This window comes from Knufia obscura (genome assembly GCF_036327395.1).
Source record: "Knufia obscura strain CCFEE 5817 isolate CBS 148926 chromosome Unknown scaffold_1, whole genome shotgun sequence".
NCBI lineage: Eukaryota > Fungi > Ascomycota > Eurotiomycetes > Chaetothyriales > Trichomeriaceae > Knufia > Knufia obscura.
Window position 1 is genome coordinate 3,066,737 of NW_027042687.1, and position 27,955 is coordinate 3,094,691.

The 27,955-nt window shown below is 50.1% G+C and overlaps 8 protein-coding genes across 8 annotated transcripts; 2 read left to right on the forward strand and 6 right to left on the reverse strand.

The window, feature by feature from the left end:
- Positions 1–243: 243 nt before the first annotated feature.
- PMZ80_001153 (uncharacterized protein) lies at positions 244–1,668 on the reverse strand (the record flags this gene model as incomplete). The annotated part of the gene is made up of 2 exons (XM_064869600.1): positions 244–1,382; positions 1,527–1,668. The coding sequence occupies 2 exons, from the start codon at positions 1,666–1,668 to the stop codon at positions 244–246; spliced, it is 1,281 nt and encodes a 426-aa protein (XP_064735097.1).
- Positions 1,669–2,803: 1,135 nt separating this feature from the next.
- On the forward strand, positions 2,804–4,609 carry PMZ80_001154 (uncharacterized protein; the record flags this gene model as incomplete). Its single annotated transcript, XM_064869601.1, has 2 exons — positions 2,804–2,873; positions 2,937–4,609. The coding sequence occupies 2 exons, from the start codon at positions 2,804–2,806 to the stop codon at positions 4,607–4,609; spliced, it is 1,743 nt and encodes a 580-aa protein (XP_064735098.1).
- Positions 4,610–4,622: 13 nt separating this feature from the next.
- Positions 4,623–6,233, reverse strand: PMZ80_001155 (uncharacterized protein; the record flags this gene model as incomplete). The annotated part of the gene is made up of 6 exons (XM_064869602.1): positions 4,623–4,954; positions 5,030–5,137; positions 5,238–5,519; positions 5,594–5,867; positions 5,921–6,101; positions 6,166–6,233. 6 exons carry the CDS (start codon positions 6,231–6,233, stop codon positions 4,623–4,625), a joined length of 1,245 nt encoding a protein of 414 aa, XP_064735099.1.
- A 916-nt stretch (positions 6,234–7,149) lies between these two features.
- PMZ80_001156 (uncharacterized protein) lies at positions 7,150–9,048 on the reverse strand (the record flags this gene model as incomplete). The annotated part of the gene is made up of 5 exons (XM_064869603.1): positions 7,150–7,512; positions 7,561–8,505; positions 8,599–8,774; positions 8,832–8,916; positions 8,995–9,048. 5 exons carry the CDS (start codon positions 9,046–9,048, stop codon positions 7,150–7,152), a joined length of 1,623 nt encoding a protein of 540 aa, XP_064735100.1.
- Positions 9,049–18,094: 9,046 nt separating this feature from the next.
- Positions 18,095–18,595, reverse strand: PMZ80_001157 (uncharacterized protein; the record flags this gene model as incomplete). The annotated part of the gene is made up of 1 exon (XM_064869604.1): positions 18,095–18,595. The coding sequence occupies one exon, from the start codon at positions 18,593–18,595 to the stop codon at positions 18,095–18,097; it is 501 nt and encodes a 166-aa protein (XP_064735101.1).
- A 249-nt stretch (positions 18,596–18,844) lies between these two features.
- On the forward strand, positions 18,845–20,532 carry PMZ80_001158 (uncharacterized protein; the record flags this gene model as incomplete). Its single annotated transcript, XM_064869605.1, has 3 exons — positions 18,845–19,134; positions 19,178–19,568; positions 19,612–20,532. The coding sequence occupies 3 exons, from the start codon at positions 18,845–18,847 to the stop codon at positions 20,530–20,532; spliced, it is 1,602 nt and encodes a 533-aa protein (XP_064735102.1).
- A 3,369-nt stretch (positions 20,533–23,901) lies between these two features.
- Positions 23,902–25,550, reverse strand: PMZ80_001159 (uncharacterized protein; the record flags this gene model as incomplete). The annotated part of the gene is made up of 2 exons (XM_064869606.1): positions 23,902–24,246; positions 24,303–25,550. 2 exons carry the CDS (start codon positions 25,548–25,550, stop codon positions 23,902–23,904), a joined length of 1,593 nt encoding a protein of 530 aa, XP_064735103.1.
- An 862-nt stretch (positions 25,551–26,412) lies between these two features.
- PMZ80_001160 (uncharacterized protein) lies at positions 26,413–27,326 on the reverse strand (the record flags this gene model as incomplete). Its single annotated transcript, XM_064869607.1, has 2 exons — positions 26,413–27,169; positions 27,217–27,326. The coding sequence occupies 2 exons, from the start codon at positions 27,324–27,326 to the stop codon at positions 26,413–26,415; spliced, it is 867 nt and encodes a 288-aa protein (XP_064735104.1).
- Positions 27,327–27,955: the final 629 nt, after the last annotated feature.

Sequence of the window (27,955 nt, forward strand, 5' to 3'; positions counted from 1 at the left end):
AGATCGTGCACACATTGCATGATGAGAATACATGGCCGACAGCACATCTGAATCGTGGTCTCGAAGGTTTTATGCTCGTTGTGCTACTTTCTTGCAGTAGCTAGGCTGTTGGCACTATCGAGGCTTACTTCGTACCTCGTAGATGAACGCTGCAATCTGCCATTGTACATTCGTCATGTGCCAGTGCCACATGCTGAGCATCCTGATCGTCAGGCTATCTTGCCACCCACATCGAATGTGACCTTATGCGTCCTCCATCTTGACCTTCTTGTTGCTGTACTCCTCCTTTGCCGTCTCTGCCTTGTTCAGACTCTCCCATCGCGCCTTCATCTCCTCGGATAATGCCCTCGCACTATGCTCATCCACAGACAAGATTTCAAGAACTCCAGCATCCACCCTTCGGACCTTGAACCGCTCCTTCCCTTCCTCCTTCGTCATAGCAACGAGCTTCCGCAGCACCACCCCGAACTTCGTCAGTACTTCGGCATTCTTACCCTCCCACTCCTTAAGGTGATTCGCGACATCGATAACACGGATATCCCGCATCTTGAACTCGCCCTTCCAGTGGCAGGCGAAGATGAGGTTTGGGATCTGTGTTGGCCAGAGACGGGCGTAGAACTGATCCATAGCTGCCACTCGGTCCTTTTGCTTGAGAAACTTGGTTGAGCGGGTTCTGATGTCGAAGATTGCGGCTTGGGGGATGTTGCGGCCGGATTCCGTGAGAGTTAGAGTTGCGTTTTGAGGTAGTGCAGTTGTCGAAGCTGGACCTTCGTCTTCTTTCTTGATGTTCTCGTCGACTACGTTCGCACACGATACTGTAAACTGGACACTCTCCTCCTCAACGACCTCAGCGTCATCCTTCGACATCTCATCGGCGCGTCTCTTCCGCGGCGGAAGCTCACGCTCCTTGGGGACCTTATTGGGTAGGTACCCATCACATGCGTGTCGGACCACGAGTTTCAGGCCCATGAAATCGTATCTAACGATTCGCTGGTGAGAAACGGATTCCTTGGCCTCGGCTTCCCACTTCGTGTATGTATCGTGGAAGGCCCGGCTGTAACTGTATTTGCTGACTATAGAGTTGACTGTTTCTGGCGGTGGTTCTCGGATGAGGAATACGGTGTTGCCGATGCGCTCAACGCCGAGCTGGAATGTACGCGGGCTGTCCTGGACGAATTCGAGGAGGCTGTCAAGGGTGTTGCCGCAGGCGAAGATGTTGACATTGGTGGTGTCGAAGGTTGGGTTCTCGTGGAGGATTGCTCTAACCGCTGGTTCGGTGGGATGAATTGGGAAGCGTGCGCCGTTTGGGTCGCTGATGTAGGTGCCACTATCGGGCTGGAGTTGCTTGGTTTTAGAGCTTGGCTGCCATTTTGGTGGTAGGCCTGGTAGACGTTAATTTCGTTGGCGAGCACCGATTAAGACTCAGCGGTGTAAGTAGGGGAAGGAAGCTGTGTCGTGCAATGCGATGGCCACTCTTAAGGTGATTGTATCTGTAGTCTGCTGATGGAATGAGTGCGATGGCTTACCTGGTACTGATATAGTAGGGGTATCCTTGTCTATCCAGTTGTAGCTGGCGACGTAGGACACGTTCTCGATGCGAGGCTGTGATTTGGTGTCGTTGTCGCCTTTGATGTCAGCCAAGCTGATCTCTTCGATCTTGTTTGCCATATCTGCTTGTTAGAGGACTACCTGTGATATGTAAAAAGTAGAGGCTGTGAGGAAGCAAATGATGTAGGCAGGGTATGGTGTTGAGAAAAGAACTACGGGATAGACGAATTATCAAGGTCGAGAAAAGATCTTTTGAAGTGCATGTAAAGCTCAAGTGAAGGACCAATACCTGATAACTTATGGTTTTCTGTCCATTTTCACTTATCGGTCGTTGCACCTTTTGTCCCTTTCGCTGCTTGAGACTCGGATTTTCCATGTCCCGTTCTTCCCGTGAGCATCAGACCCGTAGCCCATTACAGGCCCAAGACAAGCAGATGGTGCAGGATGCCAGGTGGTTCATGGGCACGTGGGCACCACAGCTGCTTGACTGCATCCGTCTGATCCACCTGGTCGTGGTCGTCAGATGGGGCACTGTGATATCGATATCCATGCCAAAGTGCTGTCAATGGCGGTCGATAGACGAGCATGATGTCGCCTATAGATCCGTGTTACGGAGCAGTTGCGAAGGCAGGGGAAGAGAACAGGAAGTCGGGCAAGGGGTAACAGATTTGAGTATGGGCAACTTTGCCGAGAATAATAAAATCTGCTGCCTCACCACCAAGTCATGTTGAAGTTGCTTCCACAGATTGTTTCGTTAAAGAAGGATGAAGGTTCATCAGTTTCACCAGTCCCTTCAGCCATCCAAGAAGTACACAGGCTGGTCCATTTCATGTCGACCCAATGATTATGTGTGCGTTCAGTACGCGTGCAGTACTTATCGCCCAGGGACAAACAAGGTGACCGCCTTGAGACCTTGAGGCACGAATCTGGGCGGATAAAGCGGTCAAGTCCGGCTGTCATGTGTGCCCAGAAGATGGAAAAGCTACACTACCTTGACTACCTCCGGGTGGACGATCAAATTGGCCGAAGTTGTGCTTAATTACGGTGGTTCTGACGGCCACTTTGGTCGTCCACCCGGAGACTACCCTCGGGCAAACTGTTAACCGAGGTCTTTCAATGCGTATCCACGCAGCTAGGATCAAGTGTTAATATCGCATTAGCTTTCTTATGGTGGTAGCTGTGATTCGACACCTTGTGATAGCTCGTACTGTACGATACAACTCCCTCAGCTCGGACTGTAGGGGCAAAAGAAACCATGAAGATCTACAAGTCACCACATCCAGACATTGACCTCCCACAACTTGACATCTTATCCTTTCTGTTTGGTGAGTTGATATACAAGCCTGCTGTCCAGTGCTAGGAGCTCGCCCTTACTGACTATTCGTCAGACTCAGACCATTGTCAGGCACAGGAGGATACCAAGATTCATGTCGAAGCTGCCAACCCCACCAATAGTATAACCAAATCACAAGCCCGTCATCTGACCAGACGACTTGCGTACATCTTTCGGCACGAATACAACATTGGACATGCTGGACCAGGTCGTGACCACATCCTTACTTGCCTCTATGGCAGTCCATTCGCGCCGGTCCTGTTCTACGGCATCGTGGCTGCAGGAGGCATCTTCTGTGGCGCAAATACAGAGTATAAACCTTCGGAGATAGCGCACCAGATCAAAGACAGCAAGACAACACTTCTGATATGTAGTCCTGACTGTCAGGATCGTATCACGTCTGCAGCAAAGCAGACCGGCATACCAAGTTCGAACATTCTCCTCGTCGATAGCAGCACCCCTGGACCGGAAAATTGGAAACTGATTCGTCTCTTTGACAACGTTGACCTCCTATCTCGACATGCCGGAAGCACTCTAGCCTACCCCAGAATCACAGATCCCAACACCCTCCGCAACACAGCGACCTGTCTTCTCTACAGCAGCGGCACAACTGGCCTTCCCAAAGGTGTACGCATCCCTCATTCCGCCCTCGTCGCAAACAACGTATGCACCATGGCCGTCGCACGCCGTTACCAGGCTTCGTCAACAACTCCGAGTCCTAAGACCAAACCACCCTTCCGTTTCGATACAATCGCCCATCTCCCCATGGCCAACATAGCTGGAATATCCCTCTACGCCACAAACCCCTTTTACATGGGCGGCACAACCTACTGGATGCACCACTACGACTTCGCTCAATTCATCGTACACCACAAGCAATTCAGACCCGCTTATCAGTTTTCTGTCCCTCCAATTTGGCTTCGCATCGCAAAGTCAGAGCTCGTGACAGATCACTTCGATCATCTTCAAGTCGCAGTCACGGGATCAGCGCCCATCGGTCCAGAGACTATTGCATCCGTGCGACAGAAGTTAGGTGGCAAGATTGGCGGGTGCGATATGGCACAGACTTGGGGCATAACGGAGGCGACAGGCGTTGTCACAGCATCGGAATGGAGGGAGTACAGGGAGAGCGGCAGGTGGTCGGTGGGCGAATTATGTCCTAATGTAAGGGCAAGAGTCGTCGACGAGGATGAAAATGATGTCGACATTGGTTCGGCTGGTGAGCTGTGGATCTCAGGACCCATATTGGCGCAGGGGTACCATGAGCGTCCTGAGGCAACTGCTGAATCTTTCGTGGAACCTGGCGCAACGGTTGGGGACATGGATAGATGGTACAAAACGGGCGACATCGGCACTATAGACGACCGTGGCTCGATATCGATCATTGACCGGAAAAAAGAATTGATCAAGTACAAAGGTGCACAAGTCGCACCTGCAGAACTCGAAGCTGTACTCACCAGTAATCCTGAGATTGCTGATGCAGCAGTGATTGGTATTTGGGATGCAGAACAGCAGACAGAGGTGCCTAGAGGGTATGCTGTGCGACGAGCAGGAAGTCACGTCAGTGAGAAGGATGTCCAAAACTACGTGGCTGCCCGGGTAGCACCATACAAGCAGCTACGTGGCGGTATATTCTTTCTAGAAGAGATTCCGAAAAGCGCAAGTGGGAAGATCTTACGGAAGGAGTTGAGGGTCAAAGCCAGTCAGGTGGGGAAGGCAAAGTTGTGATTGATAGACTGTATCAGATGTTTTGTTCATTGACGAACAATCCTGCCATACCCATGCCGGTACCTAAACACATACTCGTGACCAGCACCTTGCTACCTCGTCGTCTGCACTCGCTTAGTCCACTGACGATCTGTCTTACACCTGTACATCCAAAGGGGTGTCCCAGTGCGATGGCGCCGCCCCTGGGATTCATCTTTGACCAGTCCGGACTGAGTTTGAAGTAGTCACGACAGTAGACAGCCATAGATGCGAACGCTTCGTTGATCTCGAGAACGTCCACGGAGGAGAGTGTGAGATTGTATCGCGCAAGGAGTTTTGGAATTGCTAGGGTAGGACCGATACCCACTGAATCATGTCAGCTATGCTTGGTGTGATCTATATTGATGCTAAGTCTGTATTCGGCGGACAGAGTGAACGTACTGATGCGAGGTGCCAGACCAGCAATTGTCGTGCCAACGTACTTGGCTAGTATCGGCTGGCCAAGCTCGATGGCTTTCGAACGTTTCATAAGTATGAGAGCTGCGGCGCCTGCATACGCATGACGGTCAGCAAGATGAAAAAGAATGATGCTTCGCTACTAGTCCTGAAAGACCTTCAGATTCTCGGGTTAATGGAGTAATGTACTCACCATCGGTAATTTGACTTGCATTTCCTGCATGAGTGGTGTCGCCGTACTCAGGAAAACTGGGCTTGAGCTTGCTGATGCCCTCCAGGGTGGTACCCCATCTGATCTCATCGTGGTCGATAGTGACGTCCTTACCGTCCTTCCTGACTGTAATTGGTACAATCTCATCGTCGAACCAGCCTTGCTTCTGAGCATGCTCTGCACGACGGTAGGACTCAACGGCATATTCGTCTTGCTGGTGGCGGGTGATGTTGAAGTCGCTAGCTACGTTCTCAGATGTGGCGCCTAGCAAAGCGTCAGGAGGTCAACACGCAGTTACGTACCGATGTACACATCACAATATCCGAACTCAGACTTACCCATAGGCAACATACAGTCCCTTGCTTCTTCACTAGTGTTCATAATCTCTTCCACGAAAGGTCGGCTCAACCGCTCATTCCCTTCGCTTAGTGATTCAGCACCCACGGCAATACCTACATCAATCGTCCCTGTAATGATTTCGTTGGCGATATGCTGCGTTGCTGTCAATCCAGAAGAGCAGAAGCGGGCTGCTGTTGAAACACATGTAGTGTTAGGGAAGCCTGCCGCTAAGGAGGCTGCTCGGGCATGGTAGGCTGCTTTTCCGTCGCGGACCTGTGGTTCAAGTCAATGCCAATCCACGACGATGAACCTGATATCGAGCCTACGTTGCCTAGACAGATGTCGTGTACTAGCTGAGGATCGATCTTGCTCTTCTGTCGTACTTGCTCGAGGATCTTGAAGACGAGAGCATCCAATGTGGTGTCTTTTAGACCTCCTCGCTTGGCTTTGCACATGGGTGTGCGGATGGCGAGAGTGATGACCACATCTTCGGGCGTCTGTCGCGCACTATAGTGTTGCGATGTCAGAACAGGAAGCACTGGTATTGGTTAGATCGGAGGGCGTGGCGTACATTGTATCTACGGGGCCCGAGGCAGAGGTCAGTTGTGATGCGATAGCAGAGAGTCTATCGACGGCCATCTTGTTCTTGTCTTTGTCATGTGAAAGACACAAAGCTGGAGTGTTGTCAGTCACTGTAACCTGAGTTGCAAGTCAGTGGCATTGGGGCTGCTATAAGCTGTGAGCACTGGTGAGCACATTGCCGAGGTCGAGCGTGGTGATCCAGTAATACATATATAGATGTCAGCCGCTGCCAATATAGAATGCAATGTACCCTGTGGCCAGTACTAGGTCATGTAGCTTGAGCAGCATCGTAACAACATTGCATCCATGCATAGACGATGATGCACAAGCAATAATAATATGGGTGCTTGAGCTAATATGATTATTTGGTGAGGCACAAAAGCAGAAACCACCCTGCCTAATGATGCCCCTATTGCCGCACCAAGAGCGCCCCTAGCAAAGCACCCTAGGCAGTATCCATGCTTGGCGCACCAACGTTAGAAGTCTGAATTGCGCATTATCATACTTGCACATTCTTCACCAACATCATTGCGTCCTGAACTTGCCTGAATACCCAAAGTGGTTCCGTCACAATTCCTTGTACCTGCCCACCGGCAGACCGAGACTTGGTACTAACTGGCAGGAGTGATACACTATGTTCTACAACGTCATAGCCACATGGACACTCGTCCCGCTAGGATGAGTCTCAGGCCATGCTCATCTGCGTTTATTTATTGGCACGTACAGTGACTGCTGCCTCTTCCAAATTGGACTGTTGTCTCAAGGTCTCCCGCTTCCTTAGTGCAGTTATTGGGTTGTGTACGAGATGATTGATCCTCCACAACCAATCACTTACTCATGGGCAGGCATTACCAGAATGCTCGGCAACAGCAACTACCAGACCTGATAGGTGGTGTTGGAACCCTCGGTGATTACTGACAAAGATGATAATATGGAACGATGCAATGAAGAAGCCTTCGAGGCTGTTCTGCTATCAATACGCGTATCTAAATCGCGGATTCTGGAAGTCGGTCAAGTCCTCATACACATCCGCCTCGATCCCCATATCAACCCCAGCCGCAGCAGCCTCGCGATCCCGCTTCTTGTTTCGCCAGATCAGTAACGCACGAAGGCCCAATGTGAGAGCTATCTGGGCGGCTGCACATGAAAGGATGACCTTACATCCTGTCTGATAGATAGGCGCTTCCTCGGGCAAAAATGCATGTGGACCAATAATGTTGCCGATGCAATAAGCGAGGAAGACGAATGCTGTAGCTGTCACACGCTTGGTGTACCCACCGACGTTGGTGGCGGGCAGTTGCAGTGCGAGAACGAGGGAAGCAACATAGGCACCGATCTGTAAAGGTTAGTAAGTGGAAAACGCCGAAGAATAGGGAACACTCACAATATAGTAGGCTAGCAAGCAGCCAGCTGTGTTCGAGCGCGGAAGCTTCCACATCAGGATCGCCCCAATGACGGTGGGCACAATATAGATGGCCATGATGAGAGTGCGCGAGTTCTTGAACTTGCTGGCAAGGAATGGACCAGTGAAGACCCAGAATATCTGGAAAGCGCCTTGAGGGATACCATAGGCCGTCGTCAGCAAGGGGTCGCCACCTGCCACACCCTTAACGATAAGCTTGCCAAAGTTTGCCACCCCACCGTTGATCGTCTCGTTAAACAGGGTGAAGAAGAAGAGTATCCAGACTTGAGCATCAGTAAGAGCCTCGACAATCTGCGACCACTTGATCTTACGGTTGTATACACCAGTTCGGTTGGTCTGACTGCGGGCGATGAGAAGTGCATTCTGCTCCGGGCTGAAGCGCTTTGCTTGCATGATGTTGTTAGGGAGGTACCGCATTAATACCAAGCCCCAGATGACGGTCACACCTCCACATAGCAAGAAGATGATCTTCCAGACAGGGAAGCCCTTCGCATATCCGACGGCATAGAAGAGGATGCCTCCCATCATGGAGCCGACTCCATTGAAGCAGTAGAATGCTCCGGCACGGACAGGCTGTTCAGCTTTCACATACCACATGCTCACAATCATCATGAAGCACGGTGTGATGACGGACTCAAAAGCACCCAACAGGAAGCGACAGATGGCCAGGCCAGTAAAGTTGGAACACGCCGCCGTAATGAGCAGGATGGAGCCCCATGTTACCACGAAACCGCTGACGATTCTTGCTGTTGGAAAGTGCTGTGCCAGGTAGCTGGATGGCCATTCTGCGAAGAGGTAGGCAAAGTAGAAGATGCTGGCTAACCAGGAGTATTGGCCAGAGGTGGTGCCCGTGTCTGTGAAGAGATCGAAAACTGCGGCATAGCTGAGTGCCTGCTTGTCAATGTACTGCAAGAAGTATGTCCCGCACAGAAGGACGAAATGTGAGTTATGAGAATAGGAGTTTGAAGTGCAGTATTCCCGTCAATATGAGGTTGGTACCGAAAGGGGATTTGCATGTTGTGGGGCAAAGAATTCTTTGTCTGGCCTGGCAATAGAAATTAGTACTGGAAACTCAGAAAGCTGATTTCCTCCTCCATAGTCCCCAAATCCATATTCTTGAATATAGGATTTCGTGGTCTCCCGACCCAGAACGACCTGCATACGGTGTAGGGAGTCTAGGGTTATCAGAACACTTACTATTTCAGCCTATCAACTCAGATTCTCAGACCAACCGTCCTGAAGGACCCACTTCCACAACTCAGCAGTAACATGAGAGATCACGACGCCGTGAGAAATCTCAGAAGACTGCTTGGGATCCTGGAATATCGTCGTCAGTGGTTGGAATTTGAGGAGTACGCTACCTTGAAACAGCTAATCCTTTCCCGAATCGCATACCTCAAAGAAGAAAACCTGTGAGGCAATCAGCAGAAGTGTAGTAGAGTAAGACATTTGTCTTGGCTGTGTAACAACACAACTGCGCCACCCAATAGGAGAATTCAAGGCCAACTGGCATATGAGCTTCACAACACCTGGAAGACACATTTTGAACCTCGTACCAACCTTTACAACCACTTTGCCCCTTCGTCTAAAGAGTCGAGGAGCTACAGCCGCAACTGCGAGTGGTGTAAGAACAAATCCACAACCTCTTTGGCACTTCAACGGTCTCCCTGTACTCCCAGGACCAGATACAAGCAGACAACCAGTAGCGTACGTGCTGGCCCCAGTCTTTGTTCCAAACATCATGGCAGGAACTGGTGGTGGAAATACTGTTGGCGGTGAAGGTATCATCGATCTGGGAAACTCCGTTGGAACCTCAAGCACTCAAGCACCCACCACGGTAATCCTATCTGGTGGACAAGACAGTATCTACACAGGAGCACCTGGTCAGGACTTTCGGAAGTGGTATCGTCGATGGAAGAAAGCTCATGGCAATAACCCCGATGGCTCAGAGAGAACCCCAGCAGACTGGATCGAAGAGTTGTGGAGCTGTATTGAAGGAGAAGCGGCAAGAAGAATCAAACAAGACCCTACCGCGAGAGAACTCCTGGCACCACAGAACCTGAACGACGATACCCCCTTGACGAGCAAGACCTCCTTCCAGACCATTTTGCAAGAGCTGTTTCCATCCGCAGATGAAGAGGATTATACACCAGTGGGTGACATCTTGAGTGTGAAACAGGGAAGCAGCCAGTCTTTGAATGATTACTACCAGGTCATGTTGCTAAAGCTGAAGCAAACTGGTTCAAGAGACATAGCTCACGGTACTGGGCTCTCTCGCGCAGAGCTAGGTATCATGGATATGTCGATCAAGGCGTTCATTTCAGGCCTCCAGGACCACAAGCTTCGTCTCAAGATGACAGGCTACGACTATGAGTCTGGTAGGACGTTGAAGGGTGCATGGCTGAAGGCTGAGGCAGAACAGCGAAAAATCTCCATGGAGGAAAAATACAACGAGTCCATGAGAGAACAGCAAGAAGCCGCTTTGAACAAGCAAGTGGTCGAGTACATTATGAAGGGTGAGAGAGTCCCCGATAGTGTTTTGCAACACGCACGACACCTGTCCAATGGAAAAGTAGTTGCAGATATTCAGGCGACAGACCCAGATCGACTGTATTCGTTCAATCCTATTGGGCAGAACCAAAGTCCTTCTATCACTCCATTGGCCACTGTCATCAGCACACCAAGCACCAATCAAGACCAAGCCTCACAGAACCAAGCTCAAAACGCTGGATCAAGCTTCACTAGTGCAGGTAATCCTGACAACAGTGGCCCACCTCCTCAAAGTAGACAATACCGAGGTGGTAATGGTAGTCGAACTCAACAAGCGTACAGCAGCAATACTACTGCCTTCAACTCTACGTCAACCAATCCCTATGTCAACGGACAGACGCCATATCAGTATGAGAGAGGCAATCCTCTTTGCGCAAGATGTGGCCAGAGAGTCGGTCATATTGCCCGAGACTGCGACCGAGCACCACTCCCAAGAGAGGAGCAAGAGTATCTCAGAAACATCATCCGCGAACATGCCGAAGCCTACCGCAACCGCAACAGCTCCTCTGTTCGAACCAACCTGATTGACCTAGACTACAATACCGACGAAGAGCAATGCGACTACGTCGAAGTGAACCACGATGACGATCCTCAAGATACTCCTGTCTTTCGACTTGTCACTGACAACAAAGGTCAGTCGGAGAAAGAGAAGGGTGAGGATCTCACCGAAACAATCATGGCAGTCCTGGACGCCATGGAGGTCATGAACAACGAGGGCAATGCAAGAAAGCGTGCACGCCTCGATGATGATACCGCTGATGAACCGCAAGAAGAAGACACGGATATGCCTGACAGTAGCAGAAAGATAGCAAAACCAAGAGCACGCGCAACCAAAGCGAAGCGAGCCCGGAGGACCAACCAAGCTATCAAGGGCATGGAAGGAAAACCACCAATCGATGTCCTCAAGAAGTTGATGGATACGGAAGTGGTGTTACCGTTTCTCTGGCTTGCTCAGCTATCTCCTCATTTTCGCAGTGAGGTAAAGAAGTTGCTTCAGATGCCGAGAGCTACCAAGAAAGGAAAGGACAATGCGGCTACAGGCTCAGGTGCCCTACAATCCAATGACAATAACTCCACAACAACTGGCAGTGTCGAGGCTGAAGTGTTCAAGGTGGCGACAACCACTGACAATGTTTCCGCAGCGGCAAAGTCGCTTCGCAAGCTTGACATTGGTCGAACCCTGTCAGGTGAGATTGCACGCTGGAAGTTGAAGGATAGACACCATAGGGCATGGTCCTTGCCTGTTCAAGTCTCAAAGAAGAAAGGTGGCCAGAAATGGGAGATCAATAGGGACTACGTAATGGCTGATCAAGGTTCAGACATCAACTTGATGTATCCCAACCTGGTCCAACATCTCAGCCTGAAGCGACGACCCATCTCTGAGCTACTCCTTCCGAGAACGAACCTTTGCATGACTACAGCTGATGGAAGAACCAATGTGCTGAAACACTGGGTGTCATTCCATGTTAACGTTGACGGTGTCAAACGCGAGACGTGGGCTTTTGTATGTCCGTCAGAAGGGAAGCGAATTTCACTCTTGCTTGGTTTACCATTCCTTGAAAGTGTCGATGCCCATTTCCACATTCGAGAAGGTGTGCTCACACTGGGTGACAAGACGAGAGGTGAAGCAGTTCACAACGTCAAGGTCCCACAGAAACAATCTGCCGAGGTCATAGTCAAGGCTGTACCCAGCCAGGCTGGTGCAAGCGGTAAGAACAAGAGCAACACCAACACACGAAGAGTCAAGTTTGAGGATGAGTGGCAACCCCTTCAAGTCGAAGAAGAAGATGGTGATTCCAATGAGGATCAGGAAGATGTAGAGGATGATGATGATGACGATGAAGAAGCAGGAGAAGAAGATCAAGGTTCTTCAGGCTCCGGCGATGAGTCTTCCTCAGAGGACGACTTGGACGATACCGAAGCTATGCTACAAGCCATCATTGAGGGAAAAAGCCAGGATTTTTGAACGGTCCTGGGCAGGACCAAGAAAAACTGCACAAACCAAGAGTGAAGATGAAATGGACTACCGCAGGCCTCACCACGATCAATGGAGTGAAGGTTCACTGCTGGTTTGACCAAGACTCTTCACCCTGTCGCTGTAATTCAGGCTACTCTTGTCTTAGACATCGACACTTCCAATCGCTACACATTGATTATCCTTATCCTCATGAGCAAGCATCGTCTATTTTCTCGGCCGCAGTAGGTTCACACCAATCTCCGCCCTCCCTTGAAGATGATTGGACGCCTCAAGAGGCTACCGAGAACTTCAGGTCCTTTCCAACTAAGCGGCGCATCGAGCGACGTTCTCGTGATACTACCAAGAACCTAGCCTTCCTCGAAAGCTGGGTACAAGAGAAGAAGATTACAATCGGACCGCTGGTACCTGAAGAGGACAAGCTGGAACTCTTCCAATGGTTGTGGACATATCGTGACCTGGAGGCTACGGGCATCCTCGATATGGGTCCACCAACCGACCTCATACTACACAGAGCAACAATCAAGCCAGGTACAGCACCATACAAACCCAAGCCAAAACGACTAGCTCCTGATAAGGAGTGGTGGCTACGCAAGTATGCAATGGACGGTCTTCAGAGCGGTCTCTTCGAGAGAACCACAGTCGCTAACGGAAGGTTGTCAGAGTGGGGATCTGATCCAGTGTTGGTCAAGAAACCAGGTAAAGACGAACCAAGGCTCACGTTTAACCACCATTACGTATGGGAGGTGAAACCAGCGAATCAAATGGAGGCAGCAGAACGAACTCACGAGTTCCTCTGTGCCTCTAGTCACACAGTCTTCTCAGCTTGGGATTTGAAGAACGCCTATTGGGCTGCTAGTATACATCCGGACGACCGAAAGTATTTCGCATTCCACGTACCAGGCATCGGACAGCTACAACCAACTCGAATGTCACAAGGATCACGAACATCCTCCTTCACAATGAATGAACTATGCTATATTGCATTCGGTGAAATTCCGCCACCATGCAAAGAACCATCTCTCATAGTACCTACCAAGTCTCGCCTACAACATGCTGGCGTATACATCGACGATATCTTCCCTGCACACAGCACCTGGAAGGAGCATTTTGCTTTCACAATCAACCATCTACTACCAAGACTCTTGTGGGCAAAGTTTAAGATCTCATGGTCGAAAATCAAGATTGGCGTCAACGAAGTGGTGGCATTGGGTCAGATACATGTTGTTGGAGGGCAATTGCTTATCCACCAAGATCGAGTGAAGAAGATCACGGACTTCCCACCAATCTTGGACCAAGGAGCTGTTCGTGGTTTCCTAGGTGTCACCGCCACCACTAGAAAATGGATCAAAGGCTATTCAGAGATAGCTCGCCCTCTATCGATGCTCACTGGAAAGAATACGCCCTGGCAATGGACGAGTGCTCAGGACGCGGCAGTCGAGTTGCTAAAGATGAAGTGTGCTACAGCTGGAGCACGATTCGGCTGGGTCAAACACCTGCCGGTCGAGATGTTTCTAGACGCCTCTGGCTTTGCAATGGGATGTTATATCTGCCAGCGTGTTGGAAAGGAAATGCGACCCCTTTTCTACGATTCACAAACATTTACACCAACGGAGAGGAACTACGATACATACAAGCGAGAGCTGAAAGCAATAGTCACCTTCACCAAGAAACACAGACATATGTTGAATGCGGAGGAAGCTTCAACAATCTGGACCGATCACAAACCTCTCGTCACCTTCATGGACTCCCATAACCATGAAGATATCTTTGCTCGATGGGTGAATCAGCTTCGACTGTACAACCTCAAGATCAAACACATCCAAGGCAAGCGTAATCTGGCGGCAGACGGACTGTCACGTACAATCTGGAACGCAGATTGCACTGAAACGAAGCTCACACGTGAGCTCAATGCCAAGTTAGATGAGCATAGAGATCCGAACTCATGGTTTTGGAAGAGTGGCAAAGGAGGGTATGATGAATGGCTCCGCAACATGAATGATGCACAACGTAAACAAGCTGTATCAGCGATCGATGTCATGGCTAACTTGCGAAGTCGGACTGCAGATCAGTCAGATGAGGCAGGGAAGGCGAGACTGGAGCAACAAAAGAAAAAGGCCGCTCGGCGTGTACAACAAGCTCAAGACAGAAAAACACGCGCAAGCTCTACGGTAGAGAGGTCTGCAAATCCACGCCTACCAGCTCAGTTGCGAGATACCGAGGGACAAGAACAAAGTACACAACAACTCTCGAAGAACGGCAATGCCGGAGATGATACAGCTGTGACCGAACAACCACCTCTGCAGCGTACCCCTCGCGGAGAAGTACACAGCCCACACAGATCAGGGGGGAGGGAATACCTCAACCAGAAGAACCACAAGTACAGACTCCATCCAAATCACAGCTGGGACTACCTGAGGGAGTCATCAATGACGCGAATACAATGTTGAGAAGGAAAGATGAGCACTTCGAATCACTTCGAGATCAGTGGTACACACATATCATCAATACCCTACGGGATGGCAAACTTCCAGAGGGGATACCACGATCAGAGAAGGCAAGAATTGATCGAATCTTGCAGTCATTTAGGCTGAAGGGTGACACCCTTCAAAGAAAGGTCATTATGGATGCACAGGAAACAACAAAATGGGTACCATGTCTTGATCCGCATCTTGTCGCACCTGTGTTACAGGCTGTCCATGACAAGGCGGGACATTTCTCCGACGCGTCAGCGATCGTTGAGAAGATCAAACACCGAATGTTCTGGCCCTCCATGATACAAGACGTCCACCTGTACCTCAAAGGCTGCATTAATTGCGCTAGGATTACGAACCACCGAAAGTCGAAACACTATCATCCAATCCATTCACTGCGACCCTGGCAGATTGTGGTACTCGACTTGATGGGAAAACTTCCTACGACTACTGCAGGCCATGATCACATTCTTGTGGTGGTTGATTACTTCACTAGGTTTACAATCACAAGAGCGCTTAGATCAACCACCAACATAGCAGCGATTGCGGCACTTGGAGAGATATTCAATGCATACACTCGACCTCTATTTGTGTATTTTGACATGGGACCTCAATTGAACTCGGAAGGGTTACGCAGTTGGCTGACATCAAAAGGGATATCTTATGACTATGTCCCAGTATCAGGAAAACGCCCAGCAGGACTAGTGGAAGGCACAATCAAGCACCTGCGCAACACATTAATCGCAGGCCGTGCAATTCCCTTGGAAAAAGCACAACAGGTCGAAGACAAGGGTAAAAATGTTGACTTCTATGAAGATAATGATTGGCACTCAAGATTGGGTCAAGTTACCCACAGTCTCAATCATAAGGTGATGAAAGCCTTTGGATACTCTAGAGCAGAACTTGCCCTATATGCCACACCCGGAGAAATGCTCGATCTGGAACTTCAATTTCCTGGCCCAAATCAGGAGACTGTTGCCTTGATGACCACAGGACACATCAACTGGGCTGAAGAACCTTCACCAGAACACTCGAATTCTGTGTCTTGCTACATGGACAAACGACAAACGTTACAGAGTTTTGTCATCAAAGATCAAACTGAGGCGAGAATGGCAAGAGCAAAGAAGATGTCATCATGGCTGTTGAACAGGAAGGTCAAGACTGGTGACACTGTATTGCTCTATCGAGTCTTCACGGCGGGAAACCCAAAGAACCAATTCCGAAGTGCATGGAGGGGACCGTTCATTGTCGGCCCGCCAACTGGAAGCCATGGCATGACCTGGGTGATTTTGACCGGCAAGGGAAATAGATACACCACCGCACATATTGACGATCTGAGACCCATCCCACCAAAACCGCCACACCTCCGAACAGAGCATGACTCAGTGATATTCCCTGAAAAACTGGTGGGATGGCGTGACACCAAAGAGAAACGAGAGTGGCCAGACACCGTGCAAACAAACAAAGAGTCACAGATCGATCAAGCAACTGTTTGTGACAACACAATTTTCCCTGGCAAATATCCCAAGATCTTAGATAACAACACATCAAAGTCGAAACTCTTCACCAACTCCAACGCTCCCAATCACAACGATATGTCACAACAGCATCAAGTTGACGTCAACAACCTAGACTCAGAGGAGAAACAGTATGATGCTCCAACAGCAGCAAGCACAACAATGCCGGATGGTGAGACAACTAATGCTATGACGCGGCAGGTGTACACCAAAGTCTCATCAACGGCGCTAGAACGTTACGATCATTTGCATTCGACAGATGATTATGATCGGACACTCTTACGCCCACTAATGATCGAAAGCTTAGCGATCATGGGTAGGAATGGACGCATACCTGATGAGGTATACAGCGGAGTCGAGCGGCTGATTGACAAGAACTTCCCCACACAAGATCAAGAGACACGAGATGCACAAGATCATGATATGGGCGTGAATACTTTGACACTGGACAGTGAAGTGTTCCCATCGGTGGAACTCCATGATGAAGACGACATAACAGGTTGGAATCCCGACAGCAATGAGGTGAGAACTCAGCTTTTCGCCGGAGGGCCGAGACAAGACAACGAAGATCACCACCTCGAGGTAAACAACAGCGACTTTACCGTAGCTATGAGAACCAAAATACGGGACAACCAAGTAGCTAACCTGTCGCCCATAAACGGAAACTCTCCTGTGATCCTACCCAAATACCGGATTCAACGAAGAGACTTCCACCAGATTCTGGTGCTGCAATGTGATACCAATGGACAGCGAGAGATGCTGTCAAAGATATGGATAGCAGAAACCAACGCAGAGCTACGGAGAAGATCATTCATCATCCAAACAGCCAAGCGGGAAAAGACTGCCACCACGCCTGTTGATCTAGGCCCATATCAAAGATGTTCCTCGATCGACCTCAACGATAAACCAAGGGATCCATCCAAGCCACATCGCCTCTGGACCATAAGACAAAAGATATTCACTTGGTACACTCACATGAAATATGCACGAATCAGAGCAAAGACAGGAAAGTGTTTCAACTGCCACCATTATGGCAAAGGACGAGAATGCAATCATCCAGATCCGAAACCAGACCTCACTCCCCCATATTCACTCACAGAGGAGCAGGCAGCAAGCCTGCACTATGCAATGGTTGAAGGCCCATACTATCTTCGGATGCTGAAAGATGAGAAGATGCGAGAAGAAGAATTGACTCAATGGCGGCGGGTAAGACGATGGGAAAATTGCCGATACAAAAGGATGGATGAGAGTCTATATCAAGACCTAGCCCTGACTTCAGAACAAGCCAACGACCTGAAAGCTCAGTGGATCAACATCTACAAGCTGTGGGTGGATGAAGACGATGAACATGAGGACTATGACACCAACCTGGTAGGTCTAGTCTTCGCCCCTTTACCCAGACTACCACCCACACGAAGGCAACCTACCTCAGAGGTAACAAGACAGAGAAGGTCAGCCGCAGCTAAAGGAAGAAAGAAGCCTAAGCACGTTGTCGAAGCTCTACAAAAAGGCCATACCAACTGGAGGGAGACTCGACCTGAGGATGTCAGCAGAGCCGCTAAACAAGCAGCAAAGACATACACAGCCCGAACTGGAAAAGCTCCCATAGGGTTCATGTCTGTGACAAAGCATGAAAAGAATGACAATCAGGTGGAGGCAGCCCATGCAGGCAATATTGATGATGATGAGATGGATGATACTGAGATGGATGATGTTGAGAGGGGAGATGATTGAGATGACGCGGTACTGATGGACTGGACCACATTCAACTTGGCCAGTGTATTGTTGGTTCTGCTCAACCAGGACCAACGCCCGTGGACGGTCGTCTTCTCGGCCGCAGTACGAAATGTGAGTTATGAGAATAGGAGTTTGAAGTGCAGTATTCCCGTCAATATGAGGTTGGTACCGAAAGGGGATTTGCATGTTGTGGGGCAAAGAATTCTTTGTCTGGCCTGGCAATAGAAATTAGTACTGGAAACTCAGAAAGCTGATTTCCTCCTCCATAGTCCCCAAATCCATATTCTTGAATATAGGATTTCGTGAAGGGGCATCAACGTGAGATCGATCCTGCGCACGATCTTCTTGTTCGCTTGGGAATCCTCAAGCAACTCAGCGAGGTATCCCTGGGTGAAGTTGTGCTCGCGGAGAAAGATAGCAGCCTCATCGAGGTCCTCAACAGGTGCGGTGGTGACGATGCCGCCCTTCAGGTCCTCTTCGACGGGATCCTCCCGAGGCTCTCTGGTCTTCTCGTCTAGATGCGCCATTTCTGGAGTCGACTTGTGTTCTGGTGGCCGCCGTGTAGGGTCTGCAACGGGCGATGAATATCTGCTATTACTTGAGACTTCACTACGCTTTATAACCCATCGGGCCGAGAGCCGAGCTTCACTACCAAGACAGGAAAGCCTCGTCGAGACATGACCGGTCCACTTTTGATAGGCTGCCACGATTAGGCCGCCGGGGTTAATCAGTATTGGCGGCATGTGATTGGATGCAGAGGTGGATAACATGATAGGCATCTGCTTGGCATCGGCGTTGTGCACCACGTTATTGTGAATCTATTGCCGACTACTGACGATAGAGAATCGAGAAGGACACGCGGGAATTGATGAATGCCCACTTGATACCGTGCAAAGCATTTTGAGTTCCTCCTCCACCCGAGAGAGACATGATAAGGACGGGGATCGCACGAACGAGAGTCGTGATCAGGGTATCAACCAAGCAATCCAGCCATGGCATCGACGTCTGGAAAAGCGACCCTGAATCTAGGCCTGCTCTTTGCGGTCTTGGTGGCAGTCTTGGGTTATCTCTACTATCCGACATCTTCTGCAAGCCCAACGGTGGTTATTCCGCAGGGAACTATTCGTGGTACTAGGCTCAACAGGAGGGACTTCGCACAGCCCGTGGATGCATTCCGCGGGATACCATATGCGCTGCCACCTGTTGGTGACCTGAGATTTGCACGTCCTCAGCCAGTACCGGATTCGCAGGAAGTGATCAATGCTGCGGACTATGGGCCAAGGTAAGCTCCCTCTGAGCCTTCAGAAATGGCACTGACTGGTAAGATGTCCTGGCAAACAGCTACTCGTTGTGCCTGGTGCAGCAGAATCGAGCGAGGATTGCTTGACTGCCAATGTCTTTAGACCAGCTGGCAATGCCACCAAACTACCAGTTGCGGTGTACTTCCATGGCGGCGCCTTCAATCGAGGCACCGCAAAGATGCACGACACGGCCTCTATGGTCTCGTGGGCAGAACCTTTGGTTGCGGTCTCATTCAACTACAGAATCGGGGCATTAGGCTTCCTCAATTCTGAAATGACAGCGAAGGAAAGAATTCTCAATCTCGGACTCCGCGACCAAGTCCTCATGCTTGAATGGGTGCAAAAGAACATCGCTGCATTCGGCGGTGATCCAGACAACGTAACCTTGATAGGACTTTCCGCAGGGGCTCATTCAGTACGTCCACACCCTCTCAACTCAACATCGCTAACAACTTTAGATCGGTCACCACCTCCTAAACCGCAAAAGCACATTCCACAAAGCAATCATGGAGTCAGGCGGTCCAACCTCCCGCGCCCTCCACCCCTACAACTCGAAACTCCACGAAGACCAATCCCAAATGTTCCTCTCAGAACTCAACTGCACAGACCTCGCCTGCCTCCGCGCGGCCCCATCCGACAAAGTCGTCGAAGCCTCCAACACAGTCTTCACAAAGTACAACCCCTCCGTCCGCTGGGCCTGGCAGCCCGTAATCGACAGCGACCTCGTCCCCGGCCGCACACTAGAGGCTAACTGGCCGACCGACATCCCCATTCTAACCGGCTTCGTCCACAACGAAGGCACGATGTACGTCCCCAAAACGATGTCCAAATCAGCTGAGTTCGATGCATTCTTTACCGAATTACTTCCCCACGTCAACGAGAGTGTGGGCAAATTATACCCCGAAGACGACTACATTGAGTGGCGAGATGTAGGCGCGCAGTACAAGCGTGTTGAGGCCGCCTACGGTCAATACGCTTATGTCTGTCCTGTCCGACAGACCGCGCAGATGGCACCGAACGTTTATCTGTACCATTGGGCTGTGAACCGGACTATCATGGGAGGTGCGAATCACGGAGACCAGATGTGGTATGAGACTATGGATCCGGAGGTGAGAGGGATCTCACGGACACAGGAGGAGATTGCGAAGCTGTTCAATGGGTATATCACGGACTTTGTCATCAGAGGCGATCCAAATGGGAAGGGACGGCCCGTGTGGACGAATTTCAGGGACGGTGGGAAGACGATGGTGTTTGGGGAGGGGAATGATGAGAGGGCTGGGGGGAGTAATGTGGGGGTTCCGGCGAAGTTTGTTGAGGATGACTGGGCCAAGGCCCAGTGTGAATTTTGGTGGGGGCAGAGTCGGAAGTATGAGGACTGAGGAAAGGTGGTCCAGTAGGATGATTCTCAGCTGCAGTACATAAGCTTATGACCTATGCCATGCTTCAAAATGGCGGGTACAGGTAGATGAGGAGGTTATCTGTTATCATGAATACTTCGCTAAGTACTGCTGATAGGTAGGCAGCGCCAGCGAGGTGCCTCTGCAGCTTCACCATTCGCAGTACGGTGGGCGCTGGCTGCGGACCTCTAAGCACCGGATGCTCACGCGGACATGACCGCTCTTAATGTCGAGCTAAGCATCGTGGCTTCTCCACGTGGAATGCTCGTGCATGTCATGGCGCATATCTCCTTCGCCTACGCATATTAAGTAGAGCTATTGGTTCCAGCTGCAGTTACGGCCTTCCAGGCCGGGGACTCCTTTGAGACACGTCTAATTTATCGTCTATGACCGGCACTCAAGGCCTGTAGCGCCTGTCGAAGCACAAGCAGAGATTCGGCAAATTTATCTGTCCGGGCGGAGATGTCCTGCATATACCGAGATACTGTAAGTTAGATACCGTACTCAGCGGTTGTCGGTGAACTGTGAACACGATCCCGAAAACTTCATCGTCCACCTAGACCCTGACCAAATAGGGATCACAGGCGCTAACTAGTGCCCGGAAGGAGAGATGATCCTGCCTGTGATGCCTAACTTGTCACGTACCGGAAACTCAACGTGAGCACCCCGTCACAACCATAAATTTCTTCGAACCTCGATTGCGCACCACACAATCATTCGTGTTCAATATGGATCATATAGTCATCATCGTGGCATCAAGAAGAAGAGGTCCATATGAATTTTGTCAAAATACACGAACTACTAGGCCTACACAAGCATTAATGAAACAGACCGTGTTTCTGCTAGCCGCTCGCTCACTTTAGGCGGGCCGCTCATATTGAGTTTCCAGTACAGTGGTCGACATAAAGTTTTCCCGACGCATGCTTGCCTCACCTTAAGTAGTATACTTCTACCGCTCCCTCTTAGAGATCCTAGGCGGCAACTTATGATTCTAATTATATATTACTTATTAACGTAGTACTTACCTATCGACTAATAGTAAGTTCACCTGAATTATTATAGGCGTAGAAGGCTAGTAGTAAATAAAAGTTATTTCTACTTAAGATTTATACTTTAAAGAATAAATTAAGTACGAATTTTAAAGACCTTTACTTTACTTTAGTACTATTCACTGGGACCTTAAAATCATAAGAAATTTTCGCCTGTAAATAAGTAGAGCTTCGCTATCTCTATCTACTGATATAGATATTACTATTGGTTACCCTTAAGCAAAAGTCGCTATCGTATATCGAAAAGGGATAATTTAGGTGAGGCAAGCATGCATCGGGAAAACTTTATGTCGACTACTGTATGTGCTTATTTAGAGCCTAGATGATCGATGCGGTTTACTCCGACCGCGTTCACAGTTCACCGACAACCGCTGAGACCGTAGTGGGTATCACCTACCATGCAGTATCCACGCCCCCATCCCGATCATGGAGCCATACAAGCAGAATCGTAACAGCCATGAAACCCCAACGTCCTAGAAGTCACAAGCAAGAAGCTGCCGAGCCAGCGTCTCTGGTAGCGACAATATGCTCCAACACCTCTCACGTTTCGTCAACGACGCCTGTAAGTCTGCTACTTACCATACTGCACACCACATCCATCCACCTCTAACATTTCCAGCCGGCCTAGAAAAGACCCTCCGCCTCTCCCAATCAATAGCCCAAATAGCAGCCGCATATTCCATATCTCCCTCCGGATGGACCAAAGCACGTGGTCACTTCGCCCTGGGTACGCTTCCGCCTGCCAACACAGCAACGCCTACTGTAGCTGACCGGTACAGCGCGCCGATACTTCCGCCTCACCAAATGGATTGACTGCTGGATGCTCGCTCAGACACATGATTACTCCGTCGAGGGGCTCCTGGTGTCGACGAAGTGGGCTATGTTGGGGACGTATTTGTTTTTGGAGATGTTTACTATTGTAAGTCCTGCCGGCCGGCCCTGGCCCGTGGTTGCTGTGGGAATCTTTGTTGATGATGATTGATGATGGTAGACCAATGTGATGGGCATAACGTCGACGCAATGGGGCCCGGTACTTCAGGTTGAGGCGCTTAAGTTCTGGTTTTATTCGATTTCGGTATCGATTTTGATTGGGGTGTACCAAGTGTTGGGTGCACAGTCCACGCCGGCGAAAGGGTCGTCGGAGCCCGAGGGTGCGAAACGTGAAGGCAAGAAGGGTGCAGCGGAGCATGTCGTGAAGACGAGGCACTTGTACAAGCAGTTGGTTATCGATGGGTGCGACTTGTTGATTCCAGGTTCAGTGGTGGGATGGATTCAGGCGGATTCTGTGACGGTGGGGATGGCGAGTTGTGTCAGCACGGTTCTTGCGGGGCATAGTATTTGGGCTCGTGTTAATGGAGGTAGGACGTAAATGAGGGAGCACGCAATGGTGGTTTGACCGGGAGGAATGGGTGGCTTCACGGTGTAGCGGGCTGAAGCGGGTTTTGTCGAGGGTATTTATCTGGTGGGAGTAGACGCCGTCCTCGAAGCTTCTTGCAGTCGCCTGCTAGCTTCCGGTGTGTATAGTTTTGAGTTGATGAGATGTATAGTACATACGAGTACAAGGAGGGAGAAGAATCCCACAAACTGATTCTCGAATGAATTCCTTCCACCAGGCAATGTTGCCTTGTGGGGCGGGCCCAATGTTTCGGATTCTTGAATCGATTCTTGACTCGATTCGGAGTCTTGAATCTTGATTCATATGTTTCTGTGATTCCGCTGATTCGATGTGATTCTGATTCCATGTTTCACCACCAGAATATTGAAGACTATACCTAATAAGGTAATGATACAGTGGAGTAGGGGGTGTTTGAAGGAACTGGTCCCCGTTACCCCGTACCATACCCTACACCTTACCTCTTTCAGGTAAGTGGATCAGCTGCTTGGCGTGATTCTAGAATCTATTCTTGAATCAAGAATCAGGTGTTCATAAGATTGGAATCAGATTCAGAGTCAAGAATCCGAAACATTGGGCGGGCCCCCTGCCTCCTATTAACTAACGTTCACCATACAGTACCTGTTTCGGGCTACGACTCTTGAAGCTTAGGCAGCCTATCAACTTGCGCTTTTGTGACTCTTCATGTCACACCCATTACAGTCTATAGCTGCGAATGCGAATAGTACCGGGACGTAAACGTCAGTGTATTGTAGCAAGCAGGAAAGCAGATAACAAGCCCTCACAAAAGGGGTTTTCCAGATAATTTGACACCGTTGCTGGAGGAAACGAGATCGTCAAAATCCTGTGCCTCAAAGGAGTAATGGGTTTCCGTACAGAGGACCGCCTAAACAGCGAAGCCTTTGTCCTCTAGTTCAAAGTATCTAGATCAATATCCTGAAACTTCCTAGGAGAAATCCCCCTATCAAAAAGCACCTCCAACTCAGCCGGCGTCCTCCCCTTCGATTCCGGCAGAAAGGAATACGTGCCAACAAAGCCCACAAAGGTAGTCGCACCGAAGACAAATCCAACCTTCCCACGCAGATTTCCCGCATCTGGATTGAACATATACGGGAAGATAAATGCCATTAGCCACGTCATGAAGTTCAGAACCACGTTCCCGAGCCCCTGTGTGCGTGCTCGCATGTGCAAAGCGGGAATCTCGCTGCCGACGGTCCAAGCGACAGTGGCCATGGAGACTTGGTATAGGAATCCCTGTGGATGTTAGCCTTATGTTCGTTGAACACTGCGCGCAATTGGTCATAACTCACCCAGACGAACGCAAAGACGAGGACAGCAATGTTAGTCTTGCTGCCCACTGTCGTGGAGCATCCACCAATGATGAAGAGACTTGCTGCGGCAGCCAGCTGACCCCAAACGATCAAGGGCCTTCGCCGGACCGAAGCAATCAGAACCCATGCGATGATATTGACACTGAAAGTGAAAGCCGTGAAGACTAGTCCAAGCAGCAGTGATGTTTTCGCTGAGTAACCCATAAGTTGGTAGAGGTAAGTTCCGTAACCAATGATAAACGTATTCCCGGATAGATATTGACAGCCGTATACAAACATAACGATCAGTGTGCGACTCCGATGCTGCTTTTTGAAGCACTCCACATAGCTGAGTGTATCTCTTCCACCAGCTACTGACCTTTCCAACGCGAGAGTCTCCTCGATCTGAGCTAGTATACCTTCTCGATCTACTGGGGTGTCTCTCCCGTGTAGACCCTGAATGGCCTTCATGGCCGCTCCACGCTTGCCCGTGCGTACAAGCCAGACAGGCGACTCAGGCCACAGGACGAAGGTGAGCAAGATAAATGCTGGCACAGCCCATTGACAAGCGAACGGGATCATGTATGCGGATTTGGTAGTCCCGGCTCCAAGTTCGTAGAAGACTCCGGTGAAGGTAAACACACCCGCTTGAATCATCGAGTTCGTCATCCCAGCCAGAACGCCCCTTAAGCGTAAGGGTGCAACTTCGGATGCGTAGAGAGGACCAAGGACCAGCCACATACCAAGAGGAATACCGTTTATTGCTTTGCCGGCACAGAGAATACCGAGAGACCCATTAGACCAATACTGGGCTGCCACTCCTCCGATAGACACAAGACAAGATAGGCCAGCGGCATATTTTCGTCCGATCTTATCGGCGATGTACCCAGCAAAGAGTGCTCCCAAGATCGCTGTTATCTGAGAAACGCCACTGAAGATAGCGAGCCAGTTTGCACTGATGATATAGCTGACGTAAGTACCGGTGTCAAAAGGTGTACCGTAATCTTCTCGAAACTTTGGGACGGAGACTTGGTAGCCTGCGACGATGCCGTCCATGCCATAGTTGAATACAAGCAGTAGTCCGTACAATATCCAGAGAGATGACCTCCAGTATAGTTTTACAGCTTGCCAGAAGGAGAGAGTCTTCTCGAAGTCTGTGTAACGTGCTGCTAGTTCGGATCGGCTAGTTGCGTCTTCCACGAACTCGGCATTTGCTTTGATGTCGTCCTGTAAGTTTATTGAAGCCATGCTTTCCGTTTTCGAGAGGAGAATTCGGGTGGGTAGTGGCAGGTGAGGGATGGCGAGAGATGCTGTGGTGGTCGATGCACCAAGTGACCAGCAAAAAAGGTACAACTGAACTGAGCAATGCGGACAGCTACTAAGCAGGCATTCTAGCAGAGAAACACATCGGTGCCAAGGGGCTGGGTCAGGTTGGTTCTGTCATGTTGAAGTGTGTACCATTGGCCTAGCCCTTCGCTTGACGTTAGGTGAACTGACATAAGTTGGCCTTGCGGTTTTAGGCTTAGGTAATCGCTAGTAGGAGATCATCCCCCGCGATTTTGGGTTGCCTCTGCAGGTCCGTAACAGCGGTGAACGGACCTGAGACATCGAGGCCGAGAGTATTCATACGTGCTTCAAGCTGTGTGCAATAAGATCCTAGTAGAATGTGGTTGTATTCTGCTGATCATGAGCATATCTCGAGGTATGCTTTGAAATGTTAGCGTTGTTAGCAAGCTCGCTTTAGGCTAAGCTCTCTTAGAAACACACCTTTTGTTTCTTAGTTTCACCTGTGGCTGGGCCAGTTTGATCCGGAGCCAGAAGGCATACTTTGAAAACGACTCGCCAACTTGACAAGCCGGTTCCTCGGGAGTTGCAAGCTAATTATACTAGTAGCGACCATTTTGTCGAGGCGCGAGGCAATCTCAGGAGGACGACTTTTCGCGAGATGGCATTGACACGGAAGTCTCGGCGCTAGAGTTCCACTGCATGCTATCCAACGCGATGCCATTCCCGTGTTCTCTCTGGTAGTGCGCGATTCACAATGGACGTCGCGACAGAGGTTCTGACAGTCGATCCAGAGATCCGCAGCTCAAGAATACCGAGAACAAGCCTAGACGACCTGCACCAATCGCACTCGCACAACCTGCGAGATGTCGAAAGGAGAATCAGCTTGTAGATCCATCGCCACGCAGGTGTCACTTTGCCAGATATGTTCGTTGTCGCATCGAGCCGGAAACAGGTGTCTCCAGGTTAGTTCAATATTCCGTTCTTTGCATGCTGTTCGTATGCTCTTAGTGATGGATTCATCGATTGCGCCGAAAGGAAGCAGTTCGGTAGGTACCGTGACCCATGCTTTGAGCTCGCCATGAGCTTCGATAGGCACCAGAACTGGCTGATGCTCTTGCGTTTCTCTTGCACCGTCGTGACGGTTATGCTGCAGTTGATCGTCAAGTGCTTCTGTGCTTGTAGCAATACTGTATGTCATCTTTTGGGTGCCGTGATTCTTGAAAGTGACAGTCATACGTGACAAATTCGGCAGTCGTCTGATGAACTTCGTTCTGTCGAAGCTCCAGAGGTGAGGATATGTGATGGACATTGTTTTCGCCAAGGCCATAATGCCTGCATAGCGCCAGTGGACTTCTCGCCAAATGATTCTGCTTGCAATGTGAATGTGACCTGTGAAGGAAGCTTGGAAGAGTGTCCTGCCGGCTTCGTAGAAGGCCCGACAGGCCAGTAAAGGGCCTATGGCAGGTAGGTGAGAGAAGAGTGGCACTCCTTGGGGCTTGAATGATTGTGCAGATGTACAAACTACCGTGAAGCCCGTGCGGTCGATACGTTGTGGTTGAGCATCGTGCTCTTGGGTGTACCTTAGCAGGATTAGACGATAATTTGGCGCTTCAGTATACATTCATACCTGAAGTACCAAGGTGGGTAGATGTAGCTGAAGATCTGATGTTGCAGTTCTGTGGGCAAAGACTCGAACCCAGCTGCCCGTTCGAAATGCGAGGACTCAAGACCTGTCATTATCAACTTTGAACACGACCAAACCTGATGATTGTTGTTCCTCTTTGTTCATGAGACGATGTCGTACTCGTGATGGGAAGCGCATTCCTCCGACAAAAGTCTAAAATTCGGTTAACCTTCCTCGTAAATCAGTGGGACTGACGGCGAGCTCAAGCTGATCCTGGCTGGTATGCCACGGGGACCATGCTGAGGGAAACCACTACTCATGAAGCTTGTCTCACCCTCCCCATCTTTAGTGTCCCCCTCCTCAACTTCCACACCCACAAGCCCACAAACAGCAAAATATCAAAGAACGAAAACACCAGGCTCCCACCAAACACAATCGAATGATACGTCCAAGCATTATCCGCGTCTAGGTTCCGAACCTGACAGACAATGGCCCACGGCAGAACATACAGAATGTTCGACGCCGGTGACTGGTACAGATACCACCTCGGCATAGTCGCAAGCAGTATCGTCGCGAGCTGCGTGCTCAAGGCGTAGAAGATGTAACACCAGTCGATGGTCTGCCACATGTATGCTGTTATTGACGCTACGGTGTTTGAGTTGGAGATCCAGCGTGCGTATGGTTTGGCGCCGAGGAGTGATAGGAGGATGCAGAGCGGGACTTCGACGGTTAGAGCAACCAG